The sequence below is a fragment of the Monodelphis domestica genome, chromosome 4, assembly GCF_027887165.1.
Source record: "Monodelphis domestica isolate mMonDom1 chromosome 4, mMonDom1.pri, whole genome shotgun sequence".
In the NCBI taxonomy this organism is placed as follows: Eukaryota; Metazoa; Chordata; class Mammalia; order Didelphimorphia; family Didelphidae; genus Monodelphis; species Monodelphis domestica.
This window is the reverse complement of record NC_077230.1, coordinates 359,260,192-359,282,409: the sequence shown is the minus strand read 5'-3', so window position 1 is coordinate 359,282,409 and position 22,218 is coordinate 359,260,192. Positions and strand designations below refer to the sequence as shown.

Here is a 22,218-nt window from a genome sequence, read left to right as displayed (position 1 = left end):
TGTATGTATATATAAATGTACACATGAATATATATGCAGGAAATGTACAAAATAGATACAAGGTATTTGTATTAAAATAACAATACTACAAAAACAATACCACAAAAAAACAATACTACAAGCAATTGGTGGGATCAGGAAAGGTTAAAGTCTGTCAAGTTTGGTGTTTGAGCTCTTTCCTAAAGAAAGGGATTCCTTGAGGTGGAGGTGATTGAAGAGTGAATTCCAGGCAAAATGATGGCTGTTGTAATCAACAAGTGTTTAGTACCTGCTTTGTGCCAGGCACTGTGCTGTTGTTACCTCTCCCAACTCCCATCTCTACTTGCAAGTAATTTACATTTGGATTGGTGTTGGGAGGGAGGAGATAATAAGTACATCTCTAAATATATAAGGTGAGCAAATACAAATATATACAAAATAGTTAAATATATCACAGTTTAGTGAGAGGAACACTAACAGTTGGGGTCATTAGTAAAGGTTTCATGAAAAAATGATGTAAGGAGATAGGATGTGTATAAAGAACAGAAAGAAGGGCAGTTAAGGTGGATTTCAGAGCATTGGAAGGTGAACAATATATGAGTCTGGAAAGATGTGGTAGATTGTGATGAGACTTTAAAGGCCAAACAGAAGAGTTTATGTTTGATCCTAAAGGCAATAGGGAGCCACTGTAGTTTGTTGATTAGGGTAAAGACACAGTCATATTGACTTAAGGAAAAACACTTTAGGATAGACTGGGGAGGAAAGAGTTTTGATGAAGTGAGACCAATTAGGAGACAACTGCAATAATTTAGGTGTGAAGCAACTGAGGTAGTGAAAAGAGAGGAGTCAAATGGGAGAGAAGTTATGGAGGTAAAAATTGAAAACTAATTAGATATGTGAGGTGAAGGAGACTAAGGAGTTGAGAAATACTACTAAAGATGAATCACAGTATCTTTGTCTTCATAGAAGTCCTTTCCTTATAACCCTAGCCTCACATTCCCAATGCCTTGCTAAATAGTTTCACCTGGTTATCCTCCCACATCCTCAATTCAACAAATCTAAAATATGATTCTTCATTTTCCCCATAAATCTTGACCCTCTCCTTAATTTTCTGTGTTGGTGCTTTGCTATCCTCTCAGTCTCCTAGGCATATATATTCAGAGTCATTCTACTCTTCAGTCTTCTTTTCCATCATTACCCATTACCCACATTCAATCAGTTTCAGGTTCTTTTGATAGTACTTGAGCCAAATTAAGAGAAATTTTTTTCAGTTCATCCAAAGATGTTTTCAAGAAAAATATAAGCTCTTTGAGGGAAGGGACAATTTTTAGTTTGTTTTATCTTTATTCCTAGTTCCTAACACAAAATAGGTACTAAATTGCAGGAAAACAAGACCATAAATATGAGAGGAAAATTGGAAAATTATAAGAAATTTCAAAAGTCATCAGTAGTTAACAAATGTTATTCATGTACTTCTTGCTAGGCATTAGAAAATAGACAGAAATAAAACAGTATTTAAGTTCAAGAAGTTTACATTCTGTCAGGGAAAATAACATTTATATATATATATGTACATATACACATATATGTACATATAGAATGAATATGAGATAATTTTTGGGGAGGCACAAACAAGTTTAGGAAATTAGGAAAGGTCTCAACCTGGGATGTATTTTGAAGGAAACCAGGGATTTTAAGAGCTGGAGGTAAGGAGAAAGAGCATACTAGACATGAAAGACAGTCTATATGCAAAGACCCAGAGATGAGAGATGTGTGAGGGAGAGTGGTGGCTATTTAGCTGGATTATGTAAACGGAGGACAATGGTGGTTTCTTTGAAAAATAAAGAGGATTAAGTCAAGTCTCTGAGTCATCTTTCACTGGTAATTTTTTTTTTTTGGTGGGAACGGTTTGGTTGTTGTTTCCAATTAGTCCTGCCCCAATATTGTTTGAATTAGAGCATGAGCTCCCATCCTTATAGCCTGAGGTAAATTTGGTTTGCAAAATAGCTAAAGTTTTCAGGCTTTCAGTATCATGCTTACTAATGGTAGGGAGCAAATGTAGATTTCTTCAATAAGAAAGGCACTTCCATGCCAATATTCTCTTAAATATTTTTTGGCTTCACAAGTCTGTGCTGCAGTCTCTTTAAACCTTCTAGACACAGTGATGGTGAACCTTTTAGAGATGGAGTGCCAGGCCCCATCCCCCCAGACCAAGTACCATGACCATCCCCTCCTAGAGACTTTTTCTGTGCCCCTCCCCACCCACCCCCAAGTTTTGGGCATGCCCTACCCCCATTTACTCTACAGGGGAGGGAGGATGTACTCCCATTGGGCTGTTGGGCAGAGGGCAGTTGAAGTGAGGAATGTTCTCAGTGAGTGTAGAGAGGGGGAAGGGAATGGCCTGGGTGCTCAACTCCCCTCCAGATCTGCTGCCTATGAGCCTCCCACCTTATCCCCTGTTTGCTCCTGTTGGACTGCTGGGCAGAAGGGTGGGAAATGTGAACAAATGTCATCAGGCACAGTGGAGAGGGGGTTGGGAAGTAGCAGTCCTTCTGCCCTTTTAGTAACAGACTCTGGGTTGGGGGAGGGCAGCCACATGCTCACAGAGAGTTCTCTGCATGTCATTTTTGGCAGTCATGCCATAGGTTCACCATCACTGTATCTAGAGTATTCAGGACCTCTTATCCCTGAATGACCTGATCTATTTTTTTCTTTCTCCTGTTTGGTTTTTCTGAGTTATATTCATTATCAAGTTGAAATTTTATTTCTCTAATTATCTGAAGCAAGTATGTAGACATAGTATAACTGGTAGTCATGGGCCTCAATATTTATGGGTTCCCTCTATGTTTACATATGTTTGATTGTTTCCAGGACCATATAATCTTTTACTTCTTTAAAGTCTATGCTTCCTTTTGTGCTTCCCACTAAAGTCATGTTTCTTATTGAAGGGAAACTTCTTTATCTTGGTTTATTTGCAGAGCAGAAGATGCTTTGACATACCCTGAATTCAGTGACTGATCACATTTTTCCAGAGTGGGTGGTGGAAATAATCTTATACTTGGAATCAGGAGATCTGAGTTTTAATGTTTTCTTTTACAATAATTGGTTATAATCATGGGCAAATAACTTCATCTCTTAGTTATCTATAAAAGGGGAATAATAGTACTTCATTTTACCTACTTCACAGAGTTGCTGGGCGGTACTTTGTAAATATTTAAGTCCTATAAAAGTTATAATTATTGTCATTGTAATTTTTATGACTTATTACTCAGTTTTTTCTCGTTTAGTACCCTCATATAATTCTATCTTTATGGCTTTAAATGGAGACAAAACTTGACACATACAGTGACAATCACACATTGTATATACACAGAATGAAGGGCAGATGTTTTTCCCCCTAATATGGAAATAGGAGATTTTCAGATTCAAAAGCAAGACATAAAGAGTGGAGCGATGAGGACTGAATTTGGGCCACACCAATGAATTCTCTACAGAAAGGCATTTGGAGGGAGGTTCTATTTGATCCACCCAGGTTTGAAAGCATATAAAGAACAGGGCAGATCCAGGAAGGACCAGAGAGAAGAAAATTTTTTAAGGAAAAAAAAATTACCTGGCTATTTTTTAAACCTCATCTTAGCAAAAACATATTTCTTAGGCTTCTTAAACTCATAGTTGATATGAAGTTGGGAGGGATGACAATAATGCTGGATGACAACTGGGATCCAAAATGATTGTTTGCAAGTTGGAAATAAGGTCCCAAACCAACAAAATGAATTAATTTCAGTTCATCTCTATAAATATTGTTGTGATAAATATATAGAGAGTCCTAGATTCATATCAGGTTATGCTATAAAAGATCTATGTATTTGTTAACCAATACAATTTGTTGTATGGCATAGTTCTACTGAAGCAAATGTGTTCGTAGGTTAGTAGAAGTAAAATTTTAAAAACATATGAGGGTAGCCAGAATTCTGAAGTAATTAAAATCATGTAATTTATTGAAGGAATGGTAAATGAGAATACTAAAAAAAAGAGGACATGGACACTCTCTTTAAGTAAATGGGCATTTGTCATATATACATCAACCTTAAACATTTATTCAACAAATCCATTTAATATTTATCAAACACCTATTATATAAAGTACCCTGGACTAAGTGCTAGGGGATAAAAAGATAAATAAGGGAAAGTTCAGAGAAAGTTCTTGCTATCAAGGAAATATAAAGCTATGGAACAACAGCGAGAGCAACAACAACTTATGTTTATAGAACATTTTAAGGTTTATAAAGCACTTTAAGCTCATTTTATTTCGATAATAATCCTGTGAAGTAAATTCTATTATTTTTCCCATTTTATAATTGAAGATATTGAGACATAAAGAGATTAAAAGACTTGCTAGTATGTTTTTAAGGCAGGATTCCAAACCAGGTCTCCCTGATCCTCAGTTTAGTATTCTGTTCACTGTTACCTCACTGCCTCACATATACAGATAGAGATGATACAAGTTAAACTAAGCAGTATGAAACCACAGTTTAGTCCTATGAGAACAAATGAACAGAAATACATTTAGCTAAATTAAGTTAGTGCTACTTTTCTACTATTTAAGATCTTTTGGGGGTCACTTCTCTCATTACAAAAATGTTAGTTAAAAACCTACTGTCTGAACACAGTTGCTTTAATAGCATAGTTTTCATGGTTAATCTTAAGTTTCCTCTTTTGGTCTGAATCTGTTTGGAATTGATTCTATAAAGCCAGATTCTGTACAACCGAGAGAATGCATCCAGGGCAGTCTATTGTAAACATACTAATCTCATTCAATTCAACAGCATTTATTAAGACTTTCTAGTATACAAGGTACTTTATGTTCTCTGGATTAAAAGTACAAAAAGAAAACAGCTGTATTCCTTAAAGAGTTTAGTGTCTACTGTGTTATAGATCATGTACATAAAAAAAAGTAGCTTCGAAGTTCTTTGAAAGGGACAGATGACAATCAGATGAGAGGATCAGGAAAGGATTGTGGAATATGTGACCCCTGAGTTAATCTTTGAAGGAATACAACGTTTCAGAAAGGCAGAGATGAAGTACATCCATCCTAAGCTGTGTTTCTATAGATGCAAAGTGGTCTGAGATAGATAGAATATCACAAAATGAATTGTAGTTCAATTTGGATGGAACATAGAACTTGAGATATAAGTTGAATTCAGGTCATAGAAAAGATATTTATTTTAGTGTCAGTAGAAGTCACTGAAAATTTTTAATAGAGGAGTAACTTTCAGATCTGTGGTTTAAGAAGATTATTTTGGAGACTATATAGCAGACTTATTGAAAAGGGGAGAGATTGGAAACAGGGAGATCAGCTTAAGAGTCTCTTACACTAATCTAGGTGAGAGATGATGAACATCTGGATTAGGGATTTGGCCACATAAGCAGAGAAAAGGTGACAGAGATTCAAGAGTTTTGGAAGCAGAATTGATGAAATTTGGCAACTGATTTGATATATGAACTCTTGCAGAAAGAGAAAAATCAAGGATTTTCTGGTTAATCAAATTGCATTAATGGGGTAATAATACTGTTCTCAAAAGAAAGGGATGATTTTGGAAGATAGCTTTAGGGGGAACTATGATGATTTCTGATGTGAATATCCTGAGTTTGGAATAGTAATTAAAGTAAAAGTAAAGTTAAAAATGGTTGAGATGACTAGCAGGTGGTAAGCAACAACCAACAAAGTTCAAAAGACAAATTAGGAATAGATATATAGATTTAGGAGATATTTACAAAGAGATGATACTTGAATTCATGGCAACTGATGTCCAAGGGAGGGTATAGAGAGAGAAGAGAAGAGGACCTTGAATGATCAAACTTTAATGGTTATTTGCATTTAGGATGTAAGAAATAGGTAGTGATTTAGAAAAGGAACTGAAGATTATTTGAGACAATGTCATGATTCAGAAGCTAAGGGAAAAGTGAGTTTCTAGGAAGAATGGAGAGAAAGAAGGATAAAAAACTTTTGGGGAGTCAGAGAGGAAGACTAAGAACATGTCCTTGGATTTAGTAGTGAAGAAATTTTTTTTTTGGTAACAATAATTTTAGGAAAGTGAAGGGTTTGAAAGATATCATAAAGGAATGAAAAGTGAGTGAATATTGAGGAAATAGAGACAAGATAGATTCTTCTTTTGGAACTCTCAGTGAAATAGAGAAAAGCTATCAATATGATAACTTTGGAGGATGGTAAAACAGATTATTTTTTAAAAGATAAGAAATGATTCTATGTTTGACTTTCCTTAAGGATGGAAATGATTTGAATGTTTGTGAGCAACAGATTGAGATGGTAGAAAAGTAGAGAAGATGAAAGGAGCAGATAAGGCAGATTATCAGATAGAAGGAACTGGGATCAAGGACAAAAATAGAAAAGTTGCCCTTGATAAGGAGAAATCCACTTCTTCAGTTACTGGAAGACAAATTTAGAAAGATTTTTAGGTGTGAAATATAGGGAATGAAGGTTTGTTTTCACAAGTAAAGGTGGTGGTAAAGTCATATGTTCATGGGCTCTTGAGAAAGGAGAGGTTTGGAATAGCAGAGAGCAGATGAGAAAATCAATCAAGGAAGAACAAAGGAATTGCTATATGTTATAATATGGGCCCAGATAAAATAACATGACTTTATAGTGGTAACTACATGTTATTCAGGATAGGATATGGGACTTGGAGTTAGGAAGAGCTGAGTTTGAATTATATGTCAGAGGGTTACTTATTAGCCAGTTACTACCTGTATGACCTGGAAAGGCCATTTAACCCCTCTATCACCTCAGTTTCATCATCTGTAAAACAGGGATAATAATACCATCAACCTTAAAGGATTGTCTCAAGGATCAAAAAAATTAACATATGTAAATAGTTATGCTAACCCTAAATGCTGTGCAACTGCTAGCTATAATGATGATGATATGATGGTTCTAGTCAGCATGATTAAGAGACTTTTCCACAAAAATTCAATTGCATAAGAGTAGGAATAGTAGGGTAACTCAGAGTGTTTCTGCTGGTGGTAGGGAGTCAAAGTGGATGGTGTTAAGTTGATCATTCAACCCTAGTATCAGAATTATGACTTGTGAAAAATGAGAACATAACAGGAATGATAGATTGGGAGAGGCAGAGAAGGTTGGGTACCTGCATATTTTAAAAGGTTTAGAAGTGACATGTAGAGGAGAGGTGGAAGGACAGGAGGTTATGAAAACTAAAATGGGGATTTCAGAATTCAAACTCATAGTGGTAGTACAGTTTTGGATGATAAGACCTGAAGAATGATTGATCACCTATTTAGGTAGCAGAAGTAGAATGAAGATGAAGTTTAGGAGTGTTGAGGTTGATGAGCTGGGAGTGTGGAGCATTTGAGGACACGATCAGCATGTATGGTAAGTCCTTGAGTATCCGATTACCTCTAGGAATGAAGAGAGATTATAAATCAGGTATCGAGTTTCTCTAAATAGAGAGGAATGCAGCAAAATAGAACTAAACAAGGTTATATAGATGGATGGAATAAACCTAATAGGAAGAAAAGTTGCAGAATGATAGCAGCAGAGGGTGCATCTAGAGGTGGAAGTAGCTTATTCCCTATTAGGAAAGTCACAGAATCATGGAATTTTAGAATTGGAAAGAACCTCAGCAGGTATCTATTTCAATTCATATCTGGCAAAGATTTCTTTCTACAAAAACTATCACAAGTGGCCATCCAGCTTATACAAATTACTATATTAATAATTTAAATTTTTAAAATTATATACTAGATGATAACTAAGTGCCGTAAAATAGATCAAGAAGTTTCCTATTTCACAAAACCATTCTGACTAAACAAAGAATTATACAAAATGAAATTTGTGTTAAATTTACATGTAACTCTATGCTAATAAATTTCTGGGACTTTCATATTGGCATCTGTCTTTTCTAAGCAACACCCCATTTTCATAACTATTTACAGTCTTCAATTAAATAATATTCATACAGAGTCAAATAATAAAACTTTATTTTCCTATAACATTTTTTCATTTCCTCTATAACTGAATTTCAAAATTTCCAAGTTCAATCTCATAGTTACATTGAGCTATTACTTAACTGTTCTTATCAAGTAAATCTGAATAAGGTGATTATAGTAGTTATCTTCAATTATTTTAGGTAGGTATTCCTAGACCTAGGTATTCTTATAGATACAGGGGACTGAATCTTTACAATTTTAGGCAGTTCTGTTGATTATGTTGAACTGAAATTTGCCATTGTGTAACTTCTACTCATTGGTCCTGTTTATGCCTTCTTGGTGTTATGAGAAATATCTATCTGTTTGTTTGAAACTGACCCTATTATTTCCCAATTTTGTTCTGCCAATTCTCATTTTGAAAGAACTCTTTTTTGCAGATCCTCAGAACTACCATAAAAAGCCTAGGATTCTTGGTTTCTTGCTCTAGCTTTGCCAAAAAAAAAAAAAAGCCATGTCATTATATGTCCTGTGGGTAAGCCATTTAACTTTTATTTGCCTCAGTATCCTCATCTGTTAAATAAGAATATAGCTTACATGGTTAGTGGGGGCTAAAATGGTAGTAAAATGTTTTGAAAATCTACCACTAACAGTGTTCTCTAAATGCTGCAGTCATTTCTTAATATTACCCCTGATACTACTCTCTACTACTGAGTCTCTCCCATTTTAAGTTTCTCCCTTTTAAAATGAAAACAACTCTTCCTCACTCTTATAAGAGATTTAGGACTCATCATATCTAGGATTTTTAAATTGGAAGCCTAATTGGAAGCAAATTCTTTACTAATCCAGTGACATAAAGGATCCTGTTCATAAATCTTGATTTGAACCTCTTCTGATAGGAACTTTAGATGGCATCTGTTCTATCTCATCATTTTACAGGTAAGAAAATATTAAGATCACTGAGAGGTGGCACTAGAACTCAGGCCTGAGGAACTGTAAATTATAGATCAGCTATCAACTCCAAATAGGTAGGGATGATTTGAGAGCAACATAAATACATGTGTCAGAATTATGTGGAGAGCTCAGAGAAAGGAAAAAGGAAGTGATGCTGAATGTGGAAACTTCTATAGGTATGAACCAAATTTTATACCAAATGCTTCATAGTGTCCCTCTTTTTTTTTTTTAAACCCTTACTTTCTGTCTTGGAGTCAATACTGTGTATTGGTTCCAAGGCAGAAGAGCAGAAAGGGATAGGCAATGGGGGTCAAGTGACTTGCCCAGGGTCACACAGGCAGAACAGTCTACCACTACCAGTGTTCACAGCCTGTTCTTCCCAAAGTTCAAAGAGCAAAAAGAAACAAACAGATTTTTAAAACTCCATTTCTTTACTCTGACAGAACTTAGGTCATACAAGGGGAAACCAAGAATTTGTTCAGTATGCTAGCCAGCTAGATTAGTCATGGTGCTTGACCACCTGAATGAGTGGACCTTTTTGTGCTCTTCTCGAATGTGTTTTCATCTCCCAGAGGGGTAGCACTTTCATTTCTTTACTTTGTGTAATTAGACCTGATCAGCTGAGAATTCAAGTATTATCACCATTTTTATGGAAGAGGGTTATCAGAGGTCAAATTCAGTTGTGAATTTCAGTCTCTGACTGACTCATCTCATACCTCTGATTTTGTGTTATCTTGAGTAAGTCACTTTTTCCTCTTTGGGACTGTTTTCCTTGAGATAAAATCCATGAAAACTCTTAGCACAGTGTTTGGCATGTAATGGGCACTTAATAATGCTTATTCCCTTCTCTTTTCCATCTGTGAAAAGAGGGCACATTGCTAAGTGATTTCTAAGATCTCTTCTAATTCTTACACTCACAGCTTCTATAATCAACTTAATAATAATGATAACAATAAAATCATAGCAAATATTTATAAAGCACTTACCTTGTATCAGACACTCTTATCTCATGCAACCCTCATGACAACCCTGGGAGGTAGGTGCTATTATCATTCCCATTTCACAGGTGAGGAGACTGAGGCAAATAGCAGTGATGTGATTTCCCTAGGGTCACACAAATTAGTGTCTAAAGCTGGGTATAATTATAGGAATATAAATTTAGAATCAGAAAGGATTTTTAGATGTAATATAATCTATCCCCTTCATTTTCACAGGTGACAAAACTGGTCCTCAGAGAGATTAACTGAGAAACCAAAAGTCACTCTAGAGGATCACATTTTGCCAAGCATGCCAGAGGCTCATTTAGGACAGGAGCCTTCACCTGGGCCTCCATCAGGTCAAATAGAGTAACCCAGAGTCAGTGTCCAGAGGATCATATCAGAGTTCTGTTTTCCTGGATATCCCAAAAGCTTGGTCTTAGACTTATACTTTGGGCACTCTATACTGTATCCTATCCAGATTTACTATATGAAACCTTTGAATTCTGGAAGATATTCTTAATGATAATAGGCCATAGCTTCCCTTCTTTTGCTCACATTTAAGGAAGAGTTGGGTATTATATCACACTAAGGATGTAAGAAAACACTTTGATTCTTTCTTTACTCAGGAACCAGCACATAAATAAGTACACATCCCTTACCAAGCAGTCTCTGTGAAGATTACTAGCAAGCCTGACACCCACTCAGACTCCCTGCCCCTCCTGTTTGTCTCCAGCTGTTATTCATAGGACATTAGAATATTCAATGAATTCTAAATAGACACTTCTGTAAGATCTCTTCTATAAGAAAAATATCATAAGGAAGATTGCAGTTTGGGATTTAAAATGGAACAATCAGAAGAGAAGACAAGAAAGTTGATCATAGATGATGGGGTTGAAAGAGCCTGGAGACTGGAAGACATGATGATTGCAATAGAGATGAATTGTGATGGATTCCTGAGGTGGCCTTTAAAGCACTAAGGTTTGGCAAATGGATAGAGCTCTTTTGAAATGAAATTGTATTAAACCAGATAACAGAAAATGGCATACATGATTTCTCCCAAGTCAAAATGTAATTTATCTTCTTTTAAAAAAATAAAACCTCTGGGTCTTAAACAGAAAATAATACTAAAATATCTTTGGAGCAGCAACAAAGAATCAGTTGGAGGCAGGAGAAATACATGATGATAAAGGAGTCATCATAAACTAGATCATGCTATTGTCTTCCCATGTCACTAAAAATCTTCTAGATGACTCCAAAGCAGAGGACAGAGCTATAGTTATTTAGATGCTGACTTTCCTAATGACAGCAACAATTATAGTCCCATTCAATAACCTTTTAAGATCTGGTATAGATCTTAGAGGGTGCATTCCATCATTTATTTTCCATCCAGTTTTTCTACCAAAGATACTGACTGACCTTCTTACTAGAAAGTATAGGACAAAAATAACAATGATTTCAAATGCAAAATAGTCAAGTATTATTACCAAGGGAATACCTATATGTCTTCAATAAGTTTAAATCAAAAGTCCTGAATCAACAGTTCAGCTATTAACAATTATCTTTAAAAATTATTTTGAATTAATGGAATAGTGAATCCCTGAAACAAACAGGAGTGGTCTCACTTTTCACCAAGGAGAAAAGAAGGCTTTTCAAACTACAGTAAGCTTGCTTTAAATTCCTTGAAAGTTTTGAGGGGCAACTGGATGACTCAATGGATTGAAAGCCAGGTCTAGAGATGGGAGGTTCTAGGTTCAAATCTGGCCTCAGACACTTCCAGCTTTGTGTCCCTGGGCGAGTCACTTAGCTCCCATTGCCTAACCCTTACCACTCTTCTGCCTTGGAACCAATACACAGTATTGATTCTAAGATGGAAAGTAAGGGTTAAAAAAAAAGGAAAGAAAGAAAATTAAAGAATGAATAGCTAAAGTAGTAATTTCTGAGGACTTAGCAAGGGAAATGACAAACATCACTAAGACTTGTGAATTAATGAAAGAGAATAACAGGTTATACTACACTAGTCTTATTTTCTTTTTTTAAAATAAGATTACTAGGCTTATAGGTGAAAGGAATGCTGTTAACATAGCATACCTGAATTTCTACATGGCATTAGAGAAAGTCTTTCCTGATATACTTGTGGACAAATTGGAGAGTGATAGGAATTGAGATAATATCACAGTTTATTCATAACTGTTTGACTATAGTCCAACACTCTTCATGGATCAATATCAGCATAGGTGTAGAGAAGGTATTTAGGGGAGTTTCTCTATTTTCTGTTGCTGTCCCCCTTATGGGAGGAACAGTCATTTAAATGATTGATAAATCATCTTATCAATGACTAAGATGAACCTGTCAATCTGACTAATGGGAGTTCTATCTAAGAGACAATGAGACCAAAGTTGAACTTTGCAAATCATACGAATTTTGGAACATGAACTGACACATTAGATGATAGCATTGAGATTTTTAAAAATCTCAGCATTGTAGAAAGAAAATCAGATAACTACAAACATTTCAATTTGAGGAAGAGGAATTATACCTGTTTTAACTGACCCTAGTGAACATAACTAAAAATGATAGGTGGAGAGAGACAGATTTTGAAGATTTGGGCTTGATATCCAGAAATTTTTCAATAGTTAGATAAAAATTTGAATAAACTTCCTTTTTATATAGTGAATTTGTACTTAATAGATATTTTCATGTGGAGGATAGATAAGTTCTTTGCCAGAAGGTTAAATACTAAGTGATAGATTATTTGGTCATAGTGGACCATAGTTGATAAAAATACCAAATAGACCTCATCCCTATGGGGCAAAAAATGTGGCATTTGGCAGTCATGGTAGCAAAAAAAGAAGAAAGAAGGTGGAAGGGTGCTAACCATGAAAGTGTTTTAAGCTATCTACAAGTTTTAATTTATTGTTAGCCTGATTTAATTTTATGCTCAAAGGTAACAAGAAATATTATTCCTCAAGAACAAAAGCAAAAATATTACTTTAAATTACTCTTCTCACAGTACTTTGTTTATAAAGGGTTAATGGCAATTCAGTATTCAGACAAGGGAAATATTGGACACAGCCTTGTTCACTCTATCCAATATGACACCATATTTTCATTACTGATAACAAGGTAACAACTATATTTGGAATCCACCATATCAGTACTTAAAATGCTATGTGAGGAAGGAAAAATGGCATTTCAAAAATTGAAAGTGGGGAGAGTAGATCTGGACATATTTTTATATACAATATCAAAGGTATCCAGGAATCCACTTTCTACTTACCTAAAATATGACAGTATCATTAATGGAAAATACCACGAATGATATTATCTCTTCAACAAAGTAAATAAGAATTCATTGCAAGCTACCAACTCCCTTTGATACTTTTCCAATGCTGTGAAATCTTTATGGGAATGAGCTATGCACATGTTGAGATTTTGATAAATGGGGGAAAAAACAGAAGGGATGGAGCCAGATTTTGCAGATGATTTTCTATAGTGGACCACATCTTCAGGGACACAAATCACTGATAGGTATAAAAACTGAAAATTCCCGTGGACAAGAATCATACTGAATTAAGGAAGTATCCACATAAAGAAGAGTTCATGGATCCATTAAAGTATTTTTAAGTAGATTAAAAAATTCATTGACATCTTAATGGAACATATGTACACATTATCAATAAATAGTTAGTTTCACTTCTTTAGCAGTCTCTCTAGCTGACAAAAGACTTAGAGCCAAGAAATTATTTGGTACATTAACTGGAATGTGACTGAAGGAATCTATCAGAATGTTAAGAAGATGCTGCATGAGTATTAGTCAAAGGAACTGGGAATAACCAGCTTGAAGAAGAGAAGATTTGAGGTGTATGGAGTAATACTTCTCCACAGACATTTAAATTATTATCTTGTGAGAGATTGTACTTCTTATACATGACTCCAGCGGAATGACTCAATATGATTTGGTTAAAGGTGCCCCAAATGTGTGGGGCTACATGTGGCCTTTGAGTCACTGGTTGCCAGTTTCTGAAGTTGAGAGCAAAAACAAATCATTCCAGACCTGAGAACCATGAGTAAAGATGTTATAACTTCAGTGTCTTAGTCTGCCCTCTCAGAATTGAAAAATCTGGTGATGGGCATATAATTTAGTATATTCTGGTCAGTCAGGACTTTCATAATCTATTCAATCAGTTAGACAGAAATGAAATAATCTCTGCCTTCAAGGTTTTACATTTTAATTTACTTAAGCAGATATTCAATCAGAGAATATGTCCTTGTAAAGCATATAGATCAATGGTAGGATATGTTATTTTTCTATATTTCTTACTGAAGAATTGATAACTGAGATAGATAACCACTTTAGCCATGTCTAAAGTCTGCGGATTGTTGATGAGATTTAGAAACCTAGATTGTGGAATCCAGGCATATAATGTGGGCAACATCTTCGTGAAACTATTCTTGACTATTTCAGCCCTTATCATTGATACATGTCTTATCATTTGCATTTTGTACCATAAAGTTTAACATCTAATCAAATACTACCTTATTTTGTTTCTGATTGTTTCATAATAATAAATTATGTCTCTACATAGATTGTAAATGCCTCAAAGAATGAAGACTTCATCCCGATGACTAACAGTATGGCTGAGGATGGGGTTGGGTTGCTAAGAGTACTTCCTAATTGATGCTGATTTCTGACTAAGGCATTTCTTACTGTAAAGCCACTCCTTGGGTGATAAACTCCAGAGATTCAATCAGAAGCAAATTCTTACCTGCCTCTTCCTGTTGGGAAATGTTGATACTATATTTTTTTATTCTGGGAAGTGATCTTGTCTGTTCATTCCAAATCTTAACTCCTCAGAACTACTTCTATGGTAATACCAAGCTCTCCTGGCCAACAAGTGCTATTTCTAGACCAGGCTACTGATTGCTCAGATGAGTATATCCAAGAGTTGTAATTTTGTTGGTGTGGTTATTCCCTCCACTAATGAAAGTCATGACCCCACTATATCTTAGTAGATTTGACTTGATGCAGATAGAAAATGAGAGGTAGCCACATTGAACTTCTGAATGCTCCCCTCTGTCCTAGCACTTTGTGATAAAACTGGAAAGCTTTGGGGTGGCTGCTTAGGTCCATAATACTTCCACTCTTGATCATAGCTATATAAAGTGCCTGTAGTAGTGACCTTTAAACTGGTATGTAATGTGGTTTTCAGTGTGGATCCTCTCTGAAGGAGACCTGAGGAACAAAATCATATTTTATCTTTTGTTTTTGTTTTCCTGTCTTCTAGAGATTGATCAGGGGAGCTGTGGGGACCCTGGTGTGCCAGCCTATGGCCGAAGGGAAGGCTCAAGGTTTCGACATGGAGATACTCTGAAGTTTGAATGCCAGCCTGCATTTGAGCTGGTTGGACAGAAGGCAATTACCTGCCAAAAGAATAATCAGTGGTCAGCTAAGAAGCCAGGCTGTGTTTGTAAGTGACCAAGTGACCATCAAGGTGGGGGTGGTAAGAGGCAAGTGTGTGTGTGTGTGTGTGTGTGTGTGTGTGTGTGTGTGTGTAAGAGCTGGGAAAGTTCTGGATAGTCCAGTTCCTGTGTCTGACCTTCAGCCATAAGACCCTCTTTGGGCATTACTAACAAGCTTGTTTCTCTGTTCTTCATCTTCTTAGCCTCTCCCTCAGATCTAGGTCTCCTGTTATTTTTGGCAATTTTTTTTTTCCGCTAGGAGCACTGGGAGAGTTGTGGGGTTTGAAGCATCAGTTCTCAGTCTTTAGATAAACAATAGAGAAGAGTTAATAAAAAGAAAATATAGGCTGATTTTTTATTTCTTTTAGTGAGGGCTACATATCTCAAGGGTAGAATTTGATTTGCTATTGGAAGCTATTGACTTTTGGTCTCAAACCATGTCCAGAATACTTGGAACTTGTTCAAAAACACTGCCCTTCGAGATGGAATTCTCCATATAGCAACAAAATGACCTAAACAAACTGTGCTGAGTCAGCATTAACCTAACACCACATCATTGCTAATTTGGGCCTGTGGCCCAAATTTTGCCTTTGTTATAGAGAGAAAAGTTTTGATTTGACAACATGTCTTTCCCTTTTATACTCATTTTCCAGTGCCTGCTATGATAGCTAATATTGGGGAACCACAATGGAGGAAATTGTAGCTTTGGGTTTCCTGAAGAAATTCAAGGACAGGTTGGCTATGTTATGTTTATACAAGTTATTGTATACTTTATATATTAGATCTTCTAGGTTTTATTGATAGCCATAATTCTGTTTATTAACATTTCATCTAATGATGTAAAAATACACTAGAACCAGCTTTGTCAATATGTCTTGTTTTGAGGGAAGGGAGGGAGGTCCTGGCATATGAGATAGCTTTCTGGATCATGGATTTGTCTTGAGGAATCAGTATTATATGCAAAGATGGAGCATTTCAGTTGCAGAAAGATTAGGAACTGTATTTCTGCCTTCCAACTGCTTCACATGATATCAGGCTGGGGGATACTGCGACCATCATGTCCAAAAGGAGGGGGGGATGCATGGCCAACCATTTGTTGAGAGAATGGAATCTTTGTCTTTACTGTGATTTTATTTCTCTTTAACTCACATCCTTCATGATTTTTTATAATGATAGTGTGAAACAACTTCAAATCACCTTAGGTTCTCTAGTTTTACCCATCTTTCTGCTTGAGTGCTAGGAGCCATAAATAGGGACTACGTGCTGACTCTTTTCGTGGAAGGGGAACAGACATAGATGATGCTATTGATTTAGCTTTGGGTGATCTGAAGCATTTCATGTCATTCTGGTTAGTGGCAGAGACATCAACATATGAGGACTGGCAAAATCCTATTATAGACTAAAAGCTTTGGAAATCCTCTTACCCTGAAGTTTCTTCCCTTTGAGGTAAAAGTTGCTTGTGGCCAAAATGTTTCTTGTTTTGCTCATGAGGGTTGGGCCAAGCTACTAAAGTTATGCCAGGTTTCCATGTTAGGGCTGTGTTTTGGTAAGTTTGAGGAGCTGGCAAAGCATCTCTTCTATGTATATTTTTGTATTACTATATTCTTTCCACAAAGGGTCATAGCTAACTGTTAGAGTAGGAGCCAGGTGAGACAAAGGTTTGGCAAACCATCTTCAAATTCAAATAGAAAGTAGCTCTCTTGAAGTTCACAATCTAATGAGGAGACAACATGTGAACAACAATGCACAAATAAGATAGATACAGGTAAATAGGAAATAATCAGCAAAGAGGGTTCACTATGATTAAAAGGATTGGGAAGGACTTCCAGGTGGAATTTTAACTATGATTTAGGAAAGCCAGGAGGCAAAGATAAGGAGGGAGAACATTTTAGGCAGAGGGATAGCTAATGAAAATACCTGGAGGGAGAAGGTGGAGTATCTTGTTTGAGGAACTGCCAGGGAGCCAATGTCACTGGACCATAGAGCATGTTCGGGAATGTGAAGCAGAAGAATTTCAGGAAGGAGTGAGTAGGTTTTGAACACCATACAATGAGGTTTATATTTGTCCTAAAGGTGACAAGGAGCTACTAGAATTTATTGAGTAGAAGGATGTGACATGGTTGGACATTGAAAAGTCAGGCTGGGGGCCAAATGGAAGATGGACTAGACTGGGAAGAGACTTGTGGCAGGCAGAACAACTAGAAAACTATTGTAAAAGTCTAGGCATGAGGAGACAAGGACCTACACCAGGGTGATGGCAATGTCAGAGGAGAGAAGGAGGCATATTTGGAGTTGCAAAGTTGAAATTGACAGACCTTAGCAACAGATGGGTGAGGGATACTGAGGAGTTAAGGATGACACTAATGATATGAACTTGTGGGTCTAGAAGAAAGAAGATGCCCTTGCCAGAATCAGGGAAGTTTAAAATAGTAGAAAGCTTGGGGGACAAATAATGAATTCACTTGAAAACATATTAGGTTTAAAGTGTGTATAAGACATCCAGTTTGAGATGTCTATTATTAGGCTATTGGAGTTATTAAATTGGAAGTCAACAAAGATGTTAGAGCTAGATAAGTAGATTTGAGAATAATCACCATAAAGATAATTTCTATTTCAGATGAATTCTGAGGTTCATTGTTTAATATGTATAATAGTTGACATTTCTTGCCAGTTTCCTAGACTATCTTCTTCTTGGAGAACTGAGTTTGTACTTGTTCTTCAGGTTGTCTTCTTCTCTATTGCAGGAGACTCTTCCTGCCTGTCCAGGACAAATAGAGGGAGCTTCTTGCTCCCTCCACTTGCCCCCTGGCCTAGCTGCCTACAGGGATAGAAAAAAAAATTGATTAATTTTCTTCTGTCTTTTTTTTTTTTTGCTTCCTAATATCCTGAGAGAAAACTCTTTTATCTATCTGAGCAGTGGATAGAGCTCTTCATGAAGAGTCAAGAATACCTGAGTTCAAATTCAGCCTCAGTCATAATAGCTGTGCAATTCTGGGCAAACCACTTAATCTTCATTTGCCTCAGCGTCCTCTGTTGTAAAATGGAGATAATACAACACCTTCCTCTCAATGTTGTTGAGAGGATCAAATGAGATAATATTTGTAAAGTTCACTTATGGTTGCTCAGACATTTTTCTGTTGTGTCTGACTCTTTGCCATCTCATTTGAAATTTTCTTGGCAGAGATTCTGGAATGGTTTGTCATTTCTTTCTCCAGATCATTTTACAGATGAGGAACTGAGGTCAGATTTGAACTCAGGGAGATGAGTCTTCCTGACTTCATACCCAGCACTTTATCCACTGTATCAACTATTGTATCAACTAGCTGGCTCTTATTTGTAAAGTACTTAACCTGTATGACACATAATAGGTGTTTAAAAAAAAGTTTACTCCCCTCTCTCTCCAACTGAATTCATTATTAAATGATTAATAAACAGCATTCTCTCCTATACCCTAGTGATTCTGAATCCCCAACCTTCCAGATTCATTCTTCATCCTCCACTACCTGCTTTCTTGCCTCTCAATTATCCCACACTAAATGTATTCAACCCTTCTAATGACTTCTCTGGAATGCCTCCTCTGTAGGTAGAAAACTTGCTTTCGTCTTAAATCTTTCCTTGTATCTTCTATTTCTCTCTGAGACTTGGATCCCTCCTGATAATACCATCTCCCTAGTCACCCCCAGCACTTTTTACAAAAAAAATTGTTTATTTATTTTTCCATGGTTACATGATTCATGATTTTTATCACCCCTCTTACCTCACCCCTCCCGGAGATGACAAGCAACTCCACTGGGTTATACATGTATCATTGTTCAAAACTTAATTCCATATTATTCATATTTGCAGTAGAGTGATCTTTTAATGCCCCAAACCTCCACCCCACCCCTCATTTCACTTGAATTTAAAACGAATAAAAATCAGTAGACTGTGGACTAAAATATATGTGTATTATATGTATACATATATATATATATGTATACATATATCCCATATCCCCTTCAAACCATGTGATTGATAATATGTTTTTCTTCAGCATTTCTACTCCCACAGTTCTTTCTCTGGATGTGGATAGCATTCTTTCTCATAAATTCCTTGGTATTGTCCTGGATCATTGCATTGCTTTTAGTAGAAAAGTCTGTTACATATACCTCACCATGTTTCAGTTTTTGTGTACAATGTTCTCCTGGTTCTTCTCATTTTGCTCTGTATCAATTCCCTGGAGGTCTTTCTAGTTCACATAGAAATTCTACAGGTCGTTATTCCTTTCAGCACAATAGTATTCCATAACCATCAGAGTCCACAATTTGTTCATCCATTGCCCAATCAACAGATACTCCCTCATGTTCCAGGTTTTTGCCACCACAAAGATCCCAGGCATTCTTTTAAAGCCTTTGGGGCATAATTCCAAATTTCCCTCCAGAATTCACAACTCCACCAGCAATGTATTAGTGTCCCAATTTTGCCACAACCCCTCCAACACTGATCACTTTCCTTTGCTGTCATGTTAGCCAATCTACTAGGTTTGGGGTGGTACCTCAGAGTAGTTTTGATTTGCATCTCTCTAATTATGAGAGATTTAGAATACTTTTTCATGTGCTTATTAATAGTCTTGATTTCTTTATCTGAAAACTGCCTATTCATGCCCCTTTAAAGCAATCATTTAAAGTCCTTCGGGCATAGTTCCAAATTGTCCTCTAGAATGGTTGGATCAATTAACAGCTCCACCAGTAGTGTATTAGTGTCCCATTTTTGTCACATCCCCTTCAACATTTATCACTTTCCTTTGCTGCCATATTGGCCAATCTTACCTCCAGTACTTTCATTTATTATCCCCATTGACTAAGTGGATATAGTTATTGATGCTATTTCTCCTTTATAAAAGATATATTACTAAAACTAAAGACTAATAAACATTTTGTTGTTGTTCAGTCATTTCTGTCCTGTCCAACTCTTTGTGACATCATTTTGGGTTTTTTTTGGCAAACATACTGGAGTAGTTGTCATTTCTCCAGCTCATTTTACAGATGAGGTAACTGAAACAAACAGGATTAAATGACTTGCCCAAGATTACATAGCTAGTGTGTGGGGCCAGATATGAACTCAGGGTTTCCCTTATTGTCCACTTACTACCCAATTCTAGTGGCTCCAAGAAGCTATAAGATGCATAGTAGTCACAGACTGAGCAGGTTGGACTAAACCAGGTTGAGGATGACTTACAGGTCTCAAACCCATGGCTGAGTTGGAGGCAGAGGCTCCATCTCAGGCATGTGAAAATTTCCTCCAATGGAAAGAGGGATGAGAACAGTTTGTTCCAGTGGCCATAAAAGCAGCTTAAGCAGGCACCACGGACCACTTAGAGATTAGTTAGACATTGAAGAAGCCAAATGCATCCACGGTATCCTGAGCCATCAGCCATCATATTGTCTTGCTATTAGACTTTGGTGACTGGAAGAGAGAGTAAAACTGACCACATTGTGCAGAACTACATCCACTTTAAATTCAACTTATGTGTAAGGTCCAAAGGTTTTACCTGTGATATCATTTTGGTCTTCTTGTAGTATTAAGGACAACAACCAATATACCATATACAAAGTAATTGGCAGTGGGTGGTGAGAAGGATTAACAACTAAGGGAGATCAAAAAAGTCTTCTTTTAGAAAGTCAACTGCTAGTTCCCTTCTTCTGAAATTAACCTCTACTTAACTACTTTTTCTTTTTGTAATTATTCTGTATATATTTATATATGTTCAAATTGTTTACTCTGATAGAAGCATGTAAACTCATTGAGAGCAAAGATGGTTTCTTCCCTTCCTATCTCCCTCCCTTCATTCCTTCCTTTGGGGATTTTTGTCATCAGTGACTAGCATAGTATTTGGCACACAGTAGATGATGAAAAAATATTTTTGATTGATTGATAGCTTATAACATTTGAATATGAAGGACATTTTGGAATTCTAAGAAGTAAAGATGAGAAGGGAAAACTTTTTAGGAATGGGAAACAACCTGTGCAAAAGATCCTTCTAGAGGCAAAAGATGAATTGTTGGGCAGTAGACACAGCAAGCATACCAGTTTGGCTAGAATATAAAGTGTGTGAGAAGATGTGAAATCAGTCTGGAAAAAAATAGAATCTCATTTTGAATTGCTTTATATGCCAAGCAAAGGAGTTTGTATTTTATCCTAGAATAAGAGAGGAACCTCTGAAAGTTCTTCAGATAAGGTATGACACATTTAATTTTGTACTTTAGGAATATCAATTTGGCAGCTGTTTAGATATGGATTATAGTGGGAAGAACTTAGCAGTGAGTCCAGTTAGGAGGCTGTGGTAATGAACTCAAAGGATGATGAAAATTTCAACTAAAGTGGTGGGCATATTTATTTATTTTTATTTTTTTAAAACCTTACCTTCCATCTTAGAATTAATATTGTGTATTGGTTCCCAGACAGAAGAGTGGTAAGGGTTAGGCAGTGGGAGTTAAGTGACTTGCCTAGAATCACATAGCTAGGAAGTGTTTGAGGTCATATTTGAACCCAGGACCTCCTGTTTCTAGGCCTGGTTCTCAATCCAGTGGGCCACTTAGCTGTCCCTGGTGGTCACATTTATAGAAAGAAGAGGGTAGATGTGATAGGTGCTGAAGAGGTACAATCAATAAGATGTGGTCACAGAATGAATATGGTGTGGAGAATGTACAAAATCTACTTGGAAATATGGTGCTGCCTTAGACATAAATAGTGAATTTTGGAGGATGGGTGGGATTAGCAGGAAAGATAATGAGTTCTCTTTGGCTATGTTGAGTTCATGATGCGTATGAGCCATCCAGTTGATAATTAGTAGTAGGTGACTGTTGATACATGATTGGAATTTGGGATAGTAATGAAGGCCACAT

General features: G+C 36.4%; 1 protein-coding gene and 1 long non-coding RNA gene across 8 annotated transcripts in view; one reads left to right on the top strand and one right to left on the bottom strand.

Annotated features, from left to right (window-relative positions):
• The window catches only part of CSMD2 (CUB and Sushi multiple domains 2), a 1,065,508-nt gene that overhangs the window by 670,857 nt on the left and 372,433 nt on the right, over positions 1–22,218 (top strand). For 6 of the 7 annotated variants that reach the window (XM_056795117.1, XM_056795118.1, XM_056795123.1 and 3 more), the window contains one exon: positions 15,160–15,342. The exons of the other annotated variant lie outside the window; for it this stretch is intronic. In XM_056795117.1, the coding sequence (XP_056651095.1) occupies positions 15,160–15,342 (183 nt within the window). The remainder of the gene's footprint in view (positions 1–15,159; positions 15,343–22,218) is intronic. 7 annotated transcript variants of the gene reach the window in all.
• Positions 17,940–22,218, bottom strand: part of LOC130453850 (uncharacterized) — a 45,286-nt gene continuing 41,007 nt past the window's right edge. The window contains exon 4 of the long non-coding RNA XR_008911462.1: positions 17,940–18,152. This is a non-coding gene — a long non-coding RNA (uncharacterized LOC130453850). The remainder of the gene's footprint in view (positions 18,153–22,218) is intronic.